The sequence below is a fragment of the Kwoniella dendrophila genome, chromosome 1 (assembly GCF_036810415.1).
Source record: "Kwoniella dendrophila CBS 6074 chromosome 1, complete sequence".
Classification (NCBI taxonomy): domain Eukaryota; kingdom Fungi; phylum Basidiomycota; class Tremellomycetes; order Tremellales; family Cryptococcaceae; genus Kwoniella; species Kwoniella dendrophila.
This window is the reverse complement of record NC_089476.1, coordinates 1,676,788-1,696,521: the sequence shown is the minus strand read 5'-3', so window position 1 is coordinate 1,696,521 and position 19,734 is coordinate 1,676,788. Positions and strand designations below refer to the sequence as shown.

Here is a 19,734-nt window from a genome sequence, read left to right as displayed (position 1 = left end):
TTACCAGACGGCACAATTGTGCCAATAAGGTTTTCCGGGATCAAGTGGTCCTATTAAGCTTCTTTCTATTGTAAAGATTGATAAGCTTTAATAAACCCACTTTAACGCCGATTGAGGATGATGTAGTTGAACCTATCTTTGAACAATTAATTGAGAAATCATCAGTCCCGTTGGCACTAGCGATATTGTTGAAACATACAATTGATTAAACATGAATCGTGAGGAAGTGAAATGGAAAACCAAACATCCGATGCGTTTGAACGACCCAAGCAGTGATGATAATATGAGAACGCATGTTCTATCGTTCAGTTCGGTTCAGCTTTTAGAATGGGAAATATCATAATTTGGTGCCTAATACCCTATGCAAAATAGCAGCGGTCTCAGAGATTGGGAATCAAGAGCTGAAGAAAAAAAAAAAAACAAAAAAAGAACATGTTTTTAATTTGGAACGGAAAAACCACTTGTTTTCTAGAAGCTGGAAGCAGCGAAACCCGTAGACCAGAGGACGATTTAGGGCAAAAAAAAACATAATCGTAGAACCCACAACGAAAGATCTTCAACTTGCAATTCAGGTATCGGGATGAGATATGGATAATTTGTAATGTAATGTAATGTAATGATGGAGTAAGAGAAGATAGGGAAATACAGAAAGAAAGTTTGATGGGACTGAAGTGAGCCAAAGAGGAGGTGATCGACATTCTTGCGAGGGGAATAACAAGAGGATTAAAAACGCCGCCGGGAGATTGACATTCCTCTGTAATGTCGTTCTAACCAAGCATGTAAAGGGGGATACGTCCGCCCTTTTTAATTATTTTGAACTGAAATCTGATATTAAACCAATTGAAGGGTTAAATTGGAGAGACCAAGGGAGAGGAGATAAAGGGATAAGTAAACAGTTTAAAATGATTAAAGACCAATAAACGAAAAGTCAAAAGTTAAATTAGGAATCGGATTATGACATGTTTGACCCTTCTATCGGGGAATTTGATATTCGATTATTTGGCAGGATAGGGAGTATATGGGTAAAGATAAAATTCCGTCTGAAAAGGGGTAGCTCCGAAGTGAGAGAAAACGCAAGAAGGGTTCTAGAAGCAAATGATTCGTCATATCATTTATGCGGAGTACCTTACGCCACAACGCCCCGCGTGGAAAAACTAATTCCCTAAGATTCAGGTATAGGTAGGAAGTTTGTGTTTCAAGTTGAGTCCAAGAACAATGGAAATGGGTTCAACAATGATGTGGCAGACTAAGAGGCCGATATGATGAAGCGAGCAGTAATGAGAAAGAGGAGGTCTACTTACATGAATTTTGAGACTATACCCCGTATAAAGCTTATCTTGCGAAAATTTCAACAGGTGGACCTAGTACTGTGTTCGAAGAGAGCTCGAGATGCGGCCGGATAGTGTAGGTCAAATAAGCGATGATCGTTGATGTGGATACTAGCTGAACAAAGGAGACCGTTTATAAGCTTCCGAAGCATTGGTTATTGTGTATGAAACGGTGCCTCAAGAGCGGACGACCGACAGCGGGCTTACTGGGCGCCGAGCTTTGATAAGGGATCGGAGTCGTTGAATACGTGATCGTCACCTTTTCGACTAACGGGTATATCGAATTTTTAGAAGCGTAGTTACAAGATACGAAAATCAAGTTTGATATAGGAGATAACCAAGTTCAGTAGAGCGAGATTTGCAAGGGACTGTTGAAAGTGGCCTGTTATCGAATACACTGTAAATTGCAAAGAAGAAACACCACGTCAGCGATCTGCCTATGATCTGGAAGTTTGGAAGATAACGTTACTTGTTGAGTAAGCGGACCTTGAAAAGACAAATGAGTGACATGAGGTGGATTGACTTACCCCTTCAGACAGGGAGATCTGAGCACAAATCAGAAAATTCTGTTCGCTCTGGCAGTACTCGTTCTTTGTAGATCTGGATAGCTCTGATAGTTTATGTGTAAGCAATTTTGTAATCGAGGGACAGGGCTGGATACTGAATTGTGAACAGGGTTTCGTAAGGAATCTGGAATACTGAGTGTACCTTCTGGAATGACTAGAAAACAGGTAGTTTACGATAATCCTGACGAGATGCGAATTACCTGTGTTCATGTTGATTGAGCAGTGAATCAGCAGTGTTCTTTAACCTTCCTTGAGCGTAATCGCCCATTTGTTGGTGTAGACTTTCTGGTGCACAGCCTGGTCGTATTGAAAAAGAAGCGCAACTCACATGTATGGAACAGCCAATAAGCTACAGTAGACCGGCCAGGTAGATAATTTTGATGAGGATAGGATGTGAAGATTTTGACGGTTTATATGGAAATGGTAAAAGTGAGTAAAAGTGGTGATCGTATGATCTACCTTTGATGATTATTTGAGTTTACCAAAAAAGAAAACACACAGAATTGGATAATCAGCTAATCGACTTGTTTTTGACAGAAGTTCCTTTCCTTTCTTCAATACCTCTTTCTAAGTTTCACCCGAACTCCGAAGTACCAGTTTCAGTCATATAACGCTTCCATGATCCAACATAGCATTTTCATAAAAGATTACGTCAATCAAACCAAGGTGAAGTGAAAAGTGTGTATTTCGGATTTAACGATGAAAGGATGAATCAAGTCAAACAGAGACCATTGACACTCGTTGATTGATATACAATCTCCAGAAAGTAGTCCGATATGATTATCCACTAAGGTCCGACACATCGTTAAAGTGAACAAGTAGGATCCAAACGTTATTCTAAATATAGCCAGATATGTTTTCTCTCGACTACGATCAAATGAAAACAGAGTACCGACAAGTTCACGATACTCTCTGGATTTCTCTCCCTTGACCCAATCGAAGTTGTATCCAACTCACCGATAATTGTTGTGGTTGTGTCCTCATACACCTTTGTTTTTCAGCTTTTTCCCTTGTCTAATCAAGATATCCATGCGAAACAAGAGCTAAAATTGTGTTAGGCTGATGACTATTGGAACAAATAGCTTAACACCCCAAAGGATGGTTTGTCGAATATCGGAGCGCGAATGACAAGCTTTGTTGATGAAATGTGATAATCGATACGGTATTGTTTGGGCGTAATATAGAATTTGAGGTGTTAGGTTTAAACTGTGTTGAAATCGAGGCAGGATGTGTTGATGTGTTTTGGTTGACAGGACTGTTGATGATTGGAGTTGATTGGTTTGATGATAATTGAAGAAGTTAAAGTAAAAACAGTATTTGTTGTTGATGGTGATCAAAACTGTACCTTATTTTGCATGCTGAAAATAAATGAACGATTGGGATTGTCATCAAATTACAAGTCAACATGTTGTATGAACAATATGGACACAAATTTGGATGTTTTGGCTTTTTTAGTCATCAAGTCTACAGTTAAAGAAGATGAGCCACAATGCACGGAGTTCCCAGTGCCTCTACATATACACTTATTGTGTGTTGAATGAAAGGAAAGGATTTTAGACAAATAATTAGCAAATCAGACAATAAAAATTGGAAAATATGAGGTCGAAAATATGCACCATGCGGTCCATGACAACAAAAACGAAATAAATCAGTCTAAAACCATATATTCCGATCAATTTTGGTACACAGTGCTTGTTCATCGTGATGAAAGGATAGTTCAGCAAAATGATTTCCAGGGGTATATTTCATTTGAGCAAATAACAAATACAGCCGGTTGTGGACTTTATGCACCATAGTCAATCATGATGCTTTTATTATGACAAGCATCGTGTAACTCTCTCACATTCCGATATAGACTTGGTATCTACAAGTATTGGATTCAAAGGGGGAATTGATAAGGACCTTTTGCGAGGTGTAGTCATATTAAGCGAATAATGACAGACCGCTCGTGGCGCCATCAAATTTTGATTGTTCGATTATCTTATTGTCAATTTGGGTCCGAGAGTTTCAGTAATCATTGTGCAAGTCTGACTGATAGAATAAGGTATGTTGCGGCCGTAAGGTAGCTCCCTTTGTTTAAGTTTATGATCACCCTCCTTTGGTCCGACAATCGCGATTTATCGGCAACGGCTTTACGCCAGACGAATAGGTAGATCTGAATATTTTCTGTGCTCTTGCCGAAAAGATCAGCTTTGGTCGCCTTGAGGGATTCTAACTCAGGTCAATACAACCTGTTATAATGCATGTTCAGTACAAGTTCAACAACAAATTAAATGCTTGAAAACCTTCGAACATCATTGATAAACCTTGCAAGCTAAAATAATATCATCTAACTCCCACTCCAAGTAGAGGATCAACGCCACTATTACCTTCTAACCCTTTCCCCTTTCTCCATCCATCATTTTTATCTCTAGTAGTAACCCCTAGTCCAGCTAAGGGATCGCTAGCAATATTGCTTTCTCTCGTTTGCGATTTACCTGATTCGTCAAGCGATCTATCCAGTATCTTATCTCTTGTCCCATTCACTGGTCCAGCAGCTGATTGAGGACGAAGAGGCAATGTGGCCAAATTCGGTATTGGCGTCCTAGGTAGACCACTAGATGGTGTAGATCGAGAAGATATCGTTAGACTCGATGGTTTTATAGAAGAGTTGTTATTGCTGAATGTACTATTTTTACTATTTGAAGGGACTGGTGATGAAATCTTTGGTGGTGCAGGAAAAGAAGGTGGCGGAGGCATAGTGGATAATTGCGGTAAAGTTGGTGTGGTATCTTCAAATTCCAATGTACCTCTTCCAACAGATGGTTCTGGCATCAAGACTCCAGGAGGTGCTTGATGATCATATGGATTCGAAGGGTTTGATGGGAAATTTTGGGATGATGGGCCAGGTGAATCTACGGGAGCTGGCGTGGAAGCTCTAGAGCTTGAGGTTTCTAGCCCTTCATGCCATCCCCATTCTCTAACTATCTGTTCCGTTTCCTTTCCGGCAGCATCTAATAAGCCATCTTTTATCATTTCTAAACCGCGCCAAGCATTTTCTATTTCTGCTCCATGATTGGCATTCTGCTGCTCTTCGAGTTTTAGTCCTGCTGTAGGCTGTAGAAGAGATAACCACTCTGACATAGCTTTACCCATTCCTACCATTGCTAACCTCAACTCGGCCATTTCCAATTCTGCATCCTTTAGTGATTGCTCCGTTGCTACACTGTCGACTGATGGTCGACTATCCGCGAATGGGCGTTGCGCTACCACAGGTTGCGTTGATGACGGAGAAGTGAGGAATGAACGTGGAAGAGCTAAAGTCGATGAAGGGATAGTGGAAAATGAGCCAATCTCCCTTGAAGGGGCACCGGCAGGGGAAAATGGTAGATTAGGGAGATACGAATAAGCCGTAGCTGAATCGGGAAGGTTTTTCTGCATTTTTTCAAATTAGTCACCATCGCATACTGGAGCGTTAAGAGTATTACTCACCCTCAAATCAGCTACAGTAGTCATGAATGCCTTGTCTAGTCCAGCAGCTTGAGCTTTTTCAAATAAGCCTTGAGCTAGTCCACTCATCCCCGCTCGACCTCGACTTCCTCTCCCTAATCCTCTTTGCGCGTATCCACCCCTTGAGCTAGATTGTGTCTGAGAACGCTCCTCATTCGATCGTTCCGGTGGATTGACTTTCACACCGAGGACATCTTGGTTCTGCAATACTACTTCTACTCCTGCTGCTGGCGAGATGTTGTCCTTTAGGAATATCGCTTGAGATAGGATCATAAAAGGCTCAAATGGGTATGTTGGTGAAGGAGAGGGATAATGAAGAAGTTGAGTTAGAAGGGTAGGATAATCTGCTTCAATTACTGAGCGTATGATCAACATTAGCTTTTAACCTGGTAAGACGAATTGAACAAGTACTTACACTCATTCCGTATAAGCAGTAACATGGCCACACAGACGAAGTCCAGCAGACCTAATCCAGGATCCTCCGCAAACACTCCATCCCATATACGCATAGCTATTGGAAATGGTATTTCTCTTGTGAAGATAAGTCGTATCCATCGACTGAATATCTTAGTCAGCCTTATGTTCAGAATTATAATAACGACAAAGTGAATCCATACTCACATGGCCCATATCTGGGCTTCTACACCTTCCGTTTCTAATCTTTCCCACAATTGCGGGTCGATCCTCCTTAACAAGTCAGTATGTATGTGGTTACAACGGGTTATAATAGGCGCTTGAGGTGCGTTCGCAGATCTATTTTTCTGTTGTTGTCGTGAGTAAGCTGCGCTTCATACTCATCCTGAAAACTGTATCTCGGACTTACAATTGGGCCTTCTTCAGCTCTCCACTCATAAAATTCCTTTGCACCTTTCATGATAGATTGAAATAACTGAAAAGCGTCATGTTCGACATAAGTTCTATCCAGTGTACTCCACATTGCTTCTTCATGATCCCTATCATATTGTGATTGATCTTTAGTTGTGTTATCCAAACTGTCCCTATCAACAGCTAAAAAAGAACAGGCCAAAAGCTCGTGCATCCCTTGTCTATACCCTACATCAGGATTCAAAACTGAATAGAGGAATAAAGATGTTGTTAAGCATTTTCTAACTCTTGGTAGTTGAAAATAAGGGATATCTGGAAAAGTTCTTTCTACATCTTGTAATATAGTTGCTCTTAGTTCAACATGTTTAAACCATGTTTTCCAAGGTGATGAACTATCCAATGACAATGGATCCCATCCATCTCCATTTGACGTACTTGCTCCAGCTGCAGATACTGAAGATGATGAACTTGCAAAAGATTGGTTGGTAGATGTTCTGTGATCCTCGGAGCCAGTACAGTCTGATGCCCATCGGCCATCCGGCGCTATCAGGTATCTTCGTCTTAGGGAATTGTAGGCTTCTCTAGAAGTAGCTAACGAAGCAGGGAATAAAGCAGGAGATGTGGGTGTGGGCAGTAGACCATGGTAGAACTATATATATATAAGCGAAATAGTTGAAGTCAATGAGCCAAGTACAGCGTTTCAATAGCACCGGAAATTTCATGAGGTGCGGCCATTTGTAAGAAATCACTTACACGCCAATAGACAGATCTCAGTATTACTCCTCCATCAGATGCTGCAGACCCTAAGCCAGTCTTGGACAACGCTGTAGCTCTTAATCTACTTGGCGATATCAGAGGATCTGAGAGCAATTCTTTCCATGTTGAGCTATATGCGTTTCAGCAATATTCGTCAATGCACAAAACACATATCCTTGTTTCCCGAACTTACCGGACTTCGTGAACAGACGGACGAGGGAAGACTACTTCTTGCCTGATGGTTGTATCCATTCTCACTTCATGGGATGCTATGTCCTCGACGTTATATACAGTTCTTTTCAAGATGGCGATAGAGTATGTCGAGAATAGCCAAGAGGGTGAAAAAGATGATGGTGTAGCGATGATTTAATCAATGTTGATGTTAAAGCTGAAACATCTTCGAGGGCGATCCAACTACGTCAATCACGCGTTGTACGAGTACTCGAGTAAGTCGACTTTGCAATTAAGCTATTCGTTCCCTGATTAGCGGAATCAGATTAGATTAGAGTAATTTGTAATTACGGTAAATCTCAACTCTCGGTCGTACTTGGCCCGGATAACGTGAACCTAAAGACAACCGCGATTGACATCACACCTTTTGATCCCCGCACTTTATCTGCTCTACCTTGTACCTAAAGCTTAAGAAAGATATCAATATCTTCAAAATTATTCACTAAAGTATCCTCCATTTGATCATCCTGATATGCCTCTTCGACTACGGCAGGCTGTAGCTGGACGTCCTAACTTACTATCTACCCGCAACGTCGATGTATTTGCAATTGGGGAGAGAGGTTATGTGGTAAGTGTTGAGACTATAATGAGCTTGGTCAAAGTACAGACCCATTCCGCTGATTTCATACCCAGGCTTACCCTTCCGGCTCAAACATCACTGTATTGACGTCGGAGTTGGAATTGGAGGATACTTTACCTTTCTGGACAGCTTTGCCGCATAGAGCTTCGGCTTCAATACCCAGTAACGTTGAAGGAGTTTGCTGCAGTCAAGAGCATAACTTGGTGAGAGAGATCCTTACTTCGGATTGTATGGTATTTGCTTACTGGACCAATACAAAATCTGATAGATTATAGCTTGGTCAGATGTTCATGTAGTATTTTGGCAGTACATCTCAACGAGAAAAGTCGGGAGTTGGGCTGTATATTCAACTATTCTAGCATCAAGTCCTGTCAAAAGTCTGGATTTTAGAGCAGGTAAGCGTCAATCCAGTTCAGTTCTGCTATGAAACGGAAAAGCTGATATGGTCCGCCAGGCGCATTGGTACTTGGAACTCAGAATGGTATAGAATATTGGCGTATGGATCCTCAGGCCGAAGTAGTAGTATGGGACAGGCTCTGGGAAAGGTGAGTATATTTGACTCAATCAGTGTATTCTAGCTAAATCATTGTAGATCGTACCCTGCGCCGACGAGCATACATCTCTCACCTGCATCTGGCCACATAGCTTGGTTCCGAGAAGTGAGTTTCATTCCCACGAATAACCGTCTACATACCGATTATTCAAATATAGGGGCAGAAATCTGCATACATATTGGCAACCGATAGGAAGGGTCAAGCGATAGGCATGGCTCAAGAGATACGACATCCTAGAGAGATATCGTGGATTGGATGGAGGAAGCCAAGTCAAGGAAGGTGAATTGATCATTTTATGATTTGGACTTACAGATATGTTCTAATATGCTCACATGCTGAACGTCTGTTTTTGTTTGAAGCTCGGATTCCCATCTATATACAATCACCACAAATTCTGTATTCAGAATATACTCTCCTGTCCTCGATGATCCTTTATGGTTTCAACTTCTCTCATCACTTGATCACAGAGCCTTCTCCAAATCATTACGGCATGCGTCAGCGAAAGGTAAAGAGCCAGAAGCCAATCCTTTTGGCTCGATGTGGGTTTGGGATGCAGACGTACTTAGGATAGCCGTCCAAGCGGAATTGAATAGAATAAATGACAAGCAGGTATCTGTATCAGCGCAAATCACGACGATTTTACAAGGTCTGGACTCGGAAGAAAGTGATATAATAGCCTGGATAAGCCCAGATGGGTACCTGGTATTACGGTCTGTCGTTGTTAGTCTTCCACTTTCTCTCCAAATACCGACCTTGAAGCTAAATCTGTATGATAGAACATAGAACGGAAGCCACCCACATTGCTAAAGACACTTCTTCTCTCATCGTGTCAACTACCGCCCCTTTCGAGCCCGTCATCGTGGACTTCCGGTATTCATCTCTTGCCTATTCCCGGTTCTATACCAACATTACTCGCGATCATTGCTCCTTCTAAAAATCATCCAAGCATCACTTCTTACCGCTTGTCGTTGAAAGATGTGCTATCATCGAAATTAATAGGAGTTAAGCCGACATCACGCTCCTTATCCGCTGATGAGACTGGTCCCGTGCAGCTTGAACATCCTTTAGAAAAATTTGCCCGTACGCCAAATGGTCGAGGATTACTTGCTATTGGTGAAAATGGAGAAATAGGAACATGGTACAAGCAACAGCTCAGTGTGCGGCCTGGGAAATGGCATGTCGGCCCTCGAACTTTGGTAGGAAAAGGGCATTGGAACGTTCCTCAAGCACCACAGCAAGCAGCTTTATTTGCTAAAGGACGAGCAATAGTCTTTTATACAAAACCTCCCGACGGTCAAGCAGTTATCACCTTACAACATCTGGACTCAGGTCACATGAAACCTCGCGAACCAGTCATACTTCCTCATTTCCAACCTTCGGCAGATGACGATGTAAAAATGCTCTTGGCGGTCTCTGATATAGATGATGGATATGGTGGTGGTAGTCGACGGACTCAAAGAGCTATAATTACAGCTGCGACAAGGAACGGAGAAGCATGGGTGTGGCGTGTGATTTCAAAAGTAACACCACAAGAAGGTGATTTGGAAAATCAGCCGACTGTTCAATTAGTGTCCCATTATCGATTACCCATTGATGCTGACCATACACAAGGAGGTAAACCCAAAATGATACTTCCTGTGGATCCAATGGGATGGCATCAATCAGTCATTGATTGGTCAACTGATACCGCTCTACAAGATATGATTCTATCTGTCTCCACAGATGGCGATTTGGAATTTTGGACACCAAAAATAGGCGGTCATTTAGTTGAACACAAATCTGAGAATACTGTAAAACACGGTGATACAGCTTGCCAATATGATGGTGCGGGTAGCGATGATAGGGTGGAGGAAGCCTGGATCAAAACTGGCACAGTCAGAACTGGACGAAGTAATGTAGTAATGGCTAGATGCAGTTCAAGGAAAAAGACTGTACTGGGTAAGCTTTCCGTCTACCTGTGAGATTGAAGCGAGGTATGCTGATGAAATCGTCTAGTCTGCAAATTAGAAGATGGTAGACATGAACTGACTGTTTGGGACTCTAAAGTCAGCGAATTTTCTACTGGGTTGGAATTAACTCATATATTCGAGTGAGTTTTTCAGACAATTCAGCTGGGTGGGGAATGTATACTGATTGCGAACTTTACAGGCAAGGTGAAACGATCCAAGATTTAGATTGGACGACTACTTCAGATTTGCAATCAGTTTTGGCAGTGGGTTTTCCGCATAAAGTGGTACTTGTATGTGAACAACGGATGTCATATGTGGAAACTACACCTGGATGGGCACCATTCATCACCATCGATATGAAAAGATATACACCAGTCCCAATTAGCGATTCAATATGGTTGGCTGGAGGCTCTTTAGCTGTAGGAACTGGAAATCAGATTTACCTATTTAGTCGATTCTTAGGTAGAGATACCCCTTCACCTACACCAGCTGGATCAATCAAAAGTGTTACTCTAGATGAAGAAGAACCAGAAGACATATTCCAATTGATAGCTCACAGGAATGGTCCTTTAGTTGATTATCATCCAGTACAGCTTGGACAATGCCTCTTATGGGGTAGGTCTTTTGATCATTATTGTTGGCTAGAATATTTACTAATCTGACCCAATGACTTAATTCAGATAAAACTGATTTGGTAAAGAGCATTCTCCTTGAATTGTCAAAAAGTTTGAAGCAATCTGAAGAAGAGGGAAAGAAAAGGATACGCTTCCATAGATTAGATCCATCGGAGTTTTATTCTACTAAAAAGAGGTCCAAACCTACTAAAGCAGTGAGTTAGGCTACCTCCGTACCATTGACAATGTCGTATTGACATCTTACCAAAGTCGTCCAACAAATACGATGGGCTATTCGACTCCATCCAACCCCCTCCAATGTAAGTATGCAGTCTCTTATCTTGAAATATTCAAAATCGGAAGAACTGACCGCGTCGCCCTAAAAGCGAGGAAGAGGATGAATTTACAGAGCGGTTAGTCGCGGAACTAATCGAAAGATTAAATGGCAAAGTAGCCCTTCCACTTTCTTCTGCCGAAAAATCATTTTTGGCGACTATGGCTCAAGCTACGTTGGAAGTAAGTATTCAAATATCTTCCACTCTATGAAGATAGATGAGTTACTAACTTATCTCATTAGGCCGAGCAGCAAAGGCGATCACTCGATGTGTGTGGAATGCGATATTTGATATCTCTAAGAATGTATGTGAATTGGGATAAGTTATCAAACACAACTACAATAGCCCCATCAGCAATGTCAACCAATTCTTCCGATTTTGACCAATCATCAAAAGAGCAAAAAGGAACGAAACACTTCTCTTTCCGTAATGTAGTTTGGGCAAGTCATAGCGAAAGTAAAGAATTGCTACTATCGGCTTCAAAAGCTACTTGTAAAGATGGAAAGATGTTATGGGAAGATGCAAGGAGAATGGGTGTTTTCCTTTGGCTCAAGCCGGGGGAAGTTTTCGTAAGTCGTTGTGAACATTGTGATTACGGCGAATCTTTGCAGACGTGAAAATGATCTGACTATCGTTAATCTGAAATACAAATAATAGAAATCGCAACTTGAAGATATAGCTAGAAATAGGTTCATGCAAGATGAAAATAGAGACCCTACATCTTGTTCGCTCATTTTCTTCGCTTTGGGTAAAAAGAAAGTGGTACATGGATTATGGAGGCAAGCTCCAGGTCACAAAGAACAAGCTTTAATGCTTAAATTCTTAGCGAATGATTTTGACTTAGACAGGTGGAAAACAGCTGCTATGAAAAACGCTTATGCTTTACTGAGTAAACAAAGATACGGTGAGCTGATTCGACAGGGACTGGTGGATATCAAATGCTATCGGGGACTAATTTTGCTATGTTTTAGACTATGCCGCTGCGTTTTTCATGCTTGGTGGCGCACCGAAAGATGCGATAAACGTATGTCTTCGTCATCTCAATGACTGGCAATTGGGTATAGCATTAGCTCGAGCTGTAGAGCCCAATGAAGCAGAAGGTAAACCTGTTGGACCCTTGATGAGGTGGATCTTGGAAGATACTGTACTGCCCATGGCTTTTGCAGGTGGACATAGGTGGTTAGCAAGCTGGGCATTCTGGACATTAGGTAGAAGAGATTTAGCGGTGAAGATCCTCATTGTAAGTCAGCCCATACCAAGTTTATCAGCTTAGATTGCAACAGCTGACCTATTATTGTAGTCACCCATGACTGATATCGCTACCGAGTTCTCCGCCGATAAAGCAATAGATGTGGGAAATCCAGATAATGATGATCCATCTTTACTCTTGATGTTCCGACATCTTAAATCCAAATCACTTCAAACTGCGAAAGGAACAAGCGAGATTTCTAACAAATTAGAATATGATTTCGTACTGCATAACGCTAGAGTTTTCTTCAGAATGGGTGAGTAGTTCCTAAGACTTGTTTTCCCATACAAGTGGATTCCACTGATGTAATTCATCTAATCTTTCTAGGGTGTCACAATCTTGCACTTGATCTTCTCAGGTCATGGTCATTTGAGAGACCCTTCTTCCCGGTCAAGACAAATCGCAATACTAGAACACAAAGTATTGCGCCTCCTACTCCTACTACCATTAGTCCCACCAGTACAATATCAACCTCACCTATACGTCCTACTTTATTCGGTCTGGGTACCATTACAAATTCATATATAGGTCAAAACAAGAACAGAAGACCATCATTTATGCTTACAGGTGATAAAAGGCGAGAATCGTTCTTTATGGATATTGATGTTCTGGCTGAAAGTAGTGCAAATACATCTGAAACTCCAACTCCACATGCATCACAAACTCCTAATGGAGCTACAACTCCTGAAACCCAAGAGCCCGAAGAAATCACCAAAAACTATGAAAAAGAGAACATTTCGGAACAGGAACAACAAGAGGACGAAAAGAAGGAAGAAGATGAAGAGAAAGTGGAAAGAAGTCCACCACCTAAAAAATCTGGAAATCTAATGAAAGAACTCAAACAGGATGTTCAACAAGGTGCAATGGAATTTAATATGGATAATTTCTTCTAAAGTATAACGATCTAATAATGAAAATCATGATGTAATCACTATCCATTCTTGATAACTTTAAAAAATCATATGCAGAAGTCTAGGCTTTCAGGTGAGAACTGACATCTCAAGGCATCATTTAGTTGAAACTTCGCTTAGCGTATGCTTTGGGCTTCAAACACTCACTGCATACTGATTGAGGGGTAAAAATGCCAAACAAACAGCAGGCATAAAATTGAAAGTGAGTAGTTGTTGAAGGCAAATCGCGGGCAAGAATGTAGGTGGCGATCAATGCGGTGGCGAAACTCATCAACAGGATGAAGTGTGATTTATGGTTTCAGGTGAGTGAGTGTATGTATATATGTGTATGTATACAGGCTGTGTATTCAAGGTGTATAGGGTTGATCGAATATTTGTATGCTGATGTATCATGTTGAAACAGGCACAAGAAGCATCGACATCTTGACTTACAGCCGAAGACTCGAACGCGCATGTTCATCAATCACCGTTTCATCATCTGTTCAATCACCATATACTGGCTTAATCATATCCCTATACGAAATCAGCTTACTTCGATACCTAGATACATCTTTTATTGACAATGTTCGAATTGTTCACCTTGAGATCTAGAAGGAATCCGACTTCGAACTAGTTGTGACGTGCGTAGACTTACTGATTCAACCTCACATTGTAAATTGAATGAACGATCCGAGCCAAACAATCCACTTTACGCCTTTACCTCCAGTAAAGGAACTCTTCCGACAGTATTATCGACTACCTTCTCCGATAATTGTTCAGCTCAGAGAAATTCGGGTTTAACCACTCCAAGATGTCTATGCGTAGGATATATGTGTAGGAAAGCGTCACTCAGTATCAAAGCAGTAAAGCAATTCAACGTCGTTGCCTATGTAAGCTAGAATTCCTCTTGTCTTCCTAACTCCATTTGTTGTTTATTATTCATCTGACCTGTTACATATATCTAGTATACTATTCCTATAATACCATATACGCTTTATCCCTGACGGTTCATCCGAGATGGCACCGTTAGCTGACCATCCATTAAGAGCCTTATCGCCAATAACAGAATTGACTACACCTAATTCGTTGCGCACATTGCAATTACCAGTAGACGAATCAGATAACCATTCTGAAAGAAGAACTTCCAATGATATCGATCAAGATGATGGAGATAGTGTATATTCGCAGCAATCTATAGACACTATAAGGAATGAAGATGATGGAACATCAATGACACCTCAGCTTAGACAAAGAACGCTGTCTTTACCAGCATCTTCACCTGCATCAAGACCTTCTCTACCACCTAGATCACCTGGAAGACCATTACCGACATCTCAACCGCAACCAAGATGGCCAAAAACCACTACATCCCTAAATAACCGAATAGGATTAACAAGACCTCTATCGATCTCCCGACAACACCATACTGGTACACCGCCTCCAGGTGGACTACCACCTCCACCTAGATCGCAAATTCCAACTAGGCCAAAGCTCATACCTAGAATCACGCCTCCCCCTACTCCCACTCGCTTTGATAGCGGTATGGAAATAAGCAATCAAGGAACAAAAGATGATAATGTCAGAACGAGTGACGAGCAATCTATAATAGAAGGTCAGAATATGGCTGGAATAGGAGCGGGAAAATCACTTTCTTTAGAGAATAACTCCCAATCGGATGATAATACATCTAGAACATCTCAAGGAGAATATAGAAGTAAAATACTTATTAAGGTTCATCCCGAAGTAAGTCCAGCTGTCTTGAACCTATCGGATTTAGCTGGCAAATACTGAATAACATACCTGGATATGTATAATTCACTTAAAATAGCCTGGCCTAAATCTTCACAACGTGCCTATCCTTGACCAGCATACTTACGCTCAACAGAACGCTAGACCACCTAGAAGCAGACCCAATAGTCTCAAGAAACCGCAACCCATAAATAATCGAATTCGACCTAACAGCTTTCACGGTACTTCGATTACTCAACCATTACATATTGAAGCTACGACAGGATTGGGCACAGATCCCATTACTACTACTTCTGCCCATATACAAGCTGATATCGGGGTAGTAGATGAGGTAAGATGCATCTTTATACTTTGTTCCGGACGCTTTTAGCTGATATGTGAATATGCTCATACAGCTTAATGTAATTCCTAATGCACACGACACCATCCGACCTGCTTTGTCATCTCATCAATCAGAATCATCTCTTCCTTCTCGTATCACTAGAACCAATTCAACCTCATCGGCCAACAGTTCCACTCGACGTAAAAGGGTATCATCCTTACTGTCAACCATCTTTGGGGTCGATCACAATAAGGATAAAGATCGAGTTTCTAGAAAATTATCAAAAGCCAGTAGAAATTCCAATGGATCAGGTGTGAAGTCTCGTGGGTCCTCGAGAGCTGCTTCACCTAATGAGCCATCTGATGGTATACCAGTATCACCAGTAGAAGATGAACAGGAGAGACCCATTCAATCAGCAATCCGAACTTCGGGTACATTTGGAATTATGGATGATGGATCTATTTTATCGACAAATGCTGAAGTCGGTTTGGATAATTCTGGATTACCAAATACACCTGATTCAACTTCCAGACATGATCACGATAGAGCAGAGATGAGTAATGGATCCATCAAAACTGAATCCGATGGAATCAGACGTATGCTTTATGTTGAGAATATGGTGAAGACCCCTGAACACGAAGAAGCAGAGAAGGTAGAGATTAGCGAGGAGAAGGCAAAAGGGAAATCAAGAGAATCGTCAAATAACAGCAGCAATACAAATACACCATCAACTTCTACCACTACTCCACCTCGTTCCAGGGTAACGCCTGTCGCTATCTTTGGAACACTCCCTTCGCCTCCACCAACATTTGTTTCACCAAGACCTGTATCATATCATGCACCTCATGCGGTATCGCTAGGTGAACCACTCATGCTAGATGTCTCTACTTCAACCTCCAGCGGTACTAGCTCGAACGACCAAGAGAATGCTGGGGTTCATTCCGATCTACAACGTGATCTCCCCATAAATACTCAAGAACCTTCAAAGCGGCTTACCGATGAATACCTCCGATTAATGATGGAACAATCTTATCAAACATCCGCTCAACCTTCACCAGCAAACTCAGTAAAATCCAGACCCCTACCTCGACCTCCGTCAAATGCCCCTTCTCCAGTTGGCACGCCCAAACCAACTTATGTACGGCCTTTTACACCAAGCACCGGGTCAACGCCAGAATTACCGCTTCTTATCGCTAGCCATCTATTATCAACTCATGCAGCAGCATTGATTAGACATTCAAGTAATATGAAGGAAGCTAGCGAAACTATGCATAAGATGGCTAAGGAGAGTTTAGACTGGGGTGGGATTTTGATGAACATGGCTCAAAAGAAAGGCAATGGATTAGATGGATTACCCAAGATACACCGTCAACATGGTTACGATGGCACCCCATTACCCAATCTTGTACCTGCTACTTCCTCTTCTTTCCGATCTAATTTAGCAAGACCCGAAACCTTCGGAAATGGCAAACAACGTGATGACGAACATTCCGGTAATCCAATTGAAGAAGCATATAATACACTCACTAGAGATACCAATATTCCCTCTCATTCAGCGAATAATTCTCTCCGTCCCATATCACGAGCTGAAATCAGAAAGAAAAGAGGTGAATCTTTACCTGCTGATTTGCTGAGAGAAGCTCAAAGGTTAGGCAATGAAGGTTGGAATAATTTACATAAAGCTGAAGAAGCTTGGTCTGGAGCCATGAAAGGTTTAGCTGATATAATGCATTCGCAAGGTCTGGATGTCAATGATGAAGCTAATGACCCATCCCTTCGATCTGATACACTAAACAATACATCGTCTACCGGAAACTTCGATTCAATCTTACCCATTGGAATAACACCGGATCCGATGATATATTCTAAGCCCGATAATACACAATATCCACCGAAGATACCTGTATCACCCCGAAGCAATTTATCTTATTCACTGGGATCACCAAATACAGTTCATGGACATACATCAATGTCTTTCTTACCTGATGATTACGATATGAGAAGATCACCACCTATCACACCACCTATAAAAAATCCAACGTTTTATCCATTTCCTACACCTCATGTAAATGAACAACAGCAAGTTCATCCTTTCCAAAACCCTTATACAGGTATATTATCACCCGCACCGATACCAAGTGATCAACAACACAATAACAATATAGATCAAGGGAGTCAAAGTACGATTAAAGCCAGACCTCAATCAATTCAGGTTTTTCCTACTTCGCAACTATTCCGTGATCTACCTGGTGTTAGTACTATACCATTATCGTCAGCAAGCGGTACTGCCACCGGCACTGATGAATCAAGGATGACACGAAGTTCAATGACATCCTCGTCTTTGCATTCACATTCACATACAAATTCTCTATCTCCAAAAGGTTTACAAACAATGAAGAATGATAGTACTTTGAGGAGTACTACAGGTAGTAACAATAGTAATAATAGTGCTACAAGGAGATTAGCTAAAAAGCAACCTCCTCCACCATCATCAATATCGAAAGGTGGATCTGTGAACAAGATCTCAAAGGTTTTAGGTGATGATTATGGAACAATAAATCAGAGAAACAATGGTGATACCGTTGGAAAGAAGCATTGGTGGAGTAGAAAGAAGGAAGGAAATTGATTCAGTTTATACGTTTACTGCCTGATAGAACCTTTTACCAACTAATGGAATCATACAAGAAACTTTTATACCATTATATAATGCGACTGGTAATACGACTTAAACAGGTAACTAGTCCCTCGCAATTGCCTATCAAATACAGCCCGACGTGTCAATAATCCGACAGCTAACCCCTTGCTTCGGCATCGATGTCTATCTTAAGTCTTGCTTCCTTAAGACGATCTTACCGCCACGAATTGTGGGTCAATGGCCGTGACGGTTTTGACTGCAGATCGAATCTTATTTTATGAAATTGCCCGACGGTCATAGAGTGTCCTGGAAAACCGGGACACTTGGCCGAAAAACTATTACAGTGCTCTTCTTGGTGAAAACAAGAAGTCACTCCATATATAGTCGGCGATATTTGAATTGAGCTAGATTCTTTCTTTCTTCTTCAGTATCTCAGTAAAACCTTCAACAAGTATACACTTAGCAGATCCAATCACATCAACAATACAATCACGGACGATGTCATACACAATCACCCTTCCAGTTGCTTTCCCAATTGTCGGTTTACCTTTAGTAGCTGCTTTTGCCTTGAACGTAAGTCTGTTGTTGTTGTCATCGTATGCAGTTCTATGAGGTACTAGCATGAGTCATAGCAGACTATAAACATAAAGGCAGATGCTGGATATCATAGCAATCATTGATGATATATGCTTACTTGGGTATACAAATAGGGCTATCAACAACACAATGTCATGAACGCACGTAAAGCAGCAGGCGTCAAATATCCTGTTTTATACGTTAGTGAAGCTGAGGCTAATGCTGATCCTAAGAAAATGGTAAGTGACTTTATCCTGATCAGTAGTCTCAAACTCCAACGGGAATTTCCCTACGTTTGCAGCCGGAAAATCTAACTTGCTGATCATGCTATGAACGTGATTGTTATGATATAGAGATATAACTGCGCTCAAAGAGCTCATGGAAATACACTTGAAAACATACCTTACGTTCTGGGTTTATTCGGTTTTTTGAGTAAGTTATAATTACTCAACTCAAAGTACTCTTGATATTGGCTCTGTCCCTAACGTTGTCTTGATAATACTTGATTCTAGGTTTATGGCATCCTAAATTAGCTACAATCTTCTTTTCACATTGGATCATCGGTAGATTCAGTTACACTGTAAGTATAAGATAATCTATATTCATTTCTCCCCAAAAGAAATATTTATCGTGTCAGACAAATCGAATGGTTATGTCACTCAAACGTGATGAATGATCTAATATTAAATGATTTGGATCTCTTGCTGATACTCCTTTTACTTCTAACTCGCAGGCCGGTTATTCAACTGGTAACCCTAGTGGAAGAGTGAGTTCCTGAGTTGCATACGCGATCAGATGATTGATGTATCTCTTCATGTAATATTAAACATTTGCACCTTAACACTGACACTTGTTGTATCTCGTTCTTTTAGATGAGTTTCATTTACAAATCTCAATATATCAGTTTACTCGGTAAGTCTAGGTCTCAATTTTATATTTCGGTTTTTTGCATTCAAATGGTTTGAATTGATGTTGATATTTTTGCTTGACTAAATATAGGTTTATTCCTTGGTGCTGCTTATGTAGCTGTAACAAAATCAATTGAAGTTCTCTTATAAGCTTCACACATCTTTAAATTCTATTACC

The 19,734-nt window shown here is 41.1% G+C and overlaps 4 protein-coding genes across 4 annotated transcripts; 3 read left to right on the top strand and 1 right to left on the bottom strand.

The window, feature by feature from the left end:
• Positions 1 to 4,219: 4,219 nt before the first annotated feature.
• On the bottom strand, positions 4,220 to 7,216 carry L201_000607 (uncharacterized protein; the record flags this gene model as incomplete). The annotated part of the gene is made up of 7 exons (XM_066216407.1): positions 4,220 to 5,308; positions 5,366 to 5,739; positions 5,799 to 5,941; positions 6,005 to 6,144; positions 6,207 to 6,857; positions 6,962 to 7,094; positions 7,158 to 7,216. The coding sequence occupies 7 exons, from the start codon at positions 7,214 to 7,216 to the stop codon at positions 4,220 to 4,222; spliced, it is 2,589 nt and encodes an 862-aa protein (XP_066072504.1).
• A 451-nt stretch (positions 7,217 to 7,667) lies between these two features.
• Positions 7,668 to 13,369, top strand: L201_000606 (uncharacterized protein; the record flags this gene model as incomplete). The annotated part of the gene is made up of 18 exons (XM_066216406.1): positions 7,668 to 7,763; positions 7,829 to 7,978; positions 8,044 to 8,170; positions 8,230 to 8,320; positions 8,368 to 8,434; positions 8,487 to 8,608; positions 8,689 to 9,049; positions 9,106 to 10,267; positions 10,325 to 10,418; positions 10,478 to 10,893; positions 10,959 to 11,107; positions 11,163 to 11,212; positions 11,279 to 11,408; positions 11,470 to 11,796; positions 11,885 to 12,131; positions 12,199 to 12,467; positions 12,528 to 12,732; positions 12,804 to 13,369. The coding sequence occupies 18 exons, from the start codon at positions 7,668 to 7,670 to the stop codon at positions 13,367 to 13,369; spliced, it is 4,629 nt and encodes a 1,542-aa protein (XP_066072503.1).
• A 1,014-nt stretch (positions 13,370 to 14,383) lies between these two features.
• Positions 14,384 to 18,063, top strand: L201_000605 (uncharacterized protein; the record flags this gene model as incomplete). The annotated part of the gene is made up of 3 exons (XM_066216405.1): positions 14,384 to 15,109; positions 15,195 to 15,446; positions 15,511 to 18,063. 3 exons carry the CDS (start codon positions 14,384 to 14,386, stop codon positions 18,061 to 18,063), a joined length of 3,531 nt encoding a protein of 1,176 aa, XP_066072502.1.
• A 507-nt stretch (positions 18,064 to 18,570) lies between these two features.
• On the top strand, positions 18,571 to 19,706 carry L201_000604 (uncharacterized protein; the record flags this gene model as incomplete). Its single annotated transcript, XM_066216404.1, has 7 exons — positions 18,571 to 18,645; positions 18,783 to 18,887; positions 19,002 to 19,080; positions 19,161 to 19,228; positions 19,382 to 19,414; positions 19,521 to 19,560; positions 19,648 to 19,706. 7 exons carry the CDS (start codon positions 18,571 to 18,573, stop codon positions 19,704 to 19,706), a joined length of 459 nt encoding a protein of 152 aa, XP_066072501.1.
• Between the last annotated feature and the right edge of the window lie 28 nt (positions 19,707 to 19,734).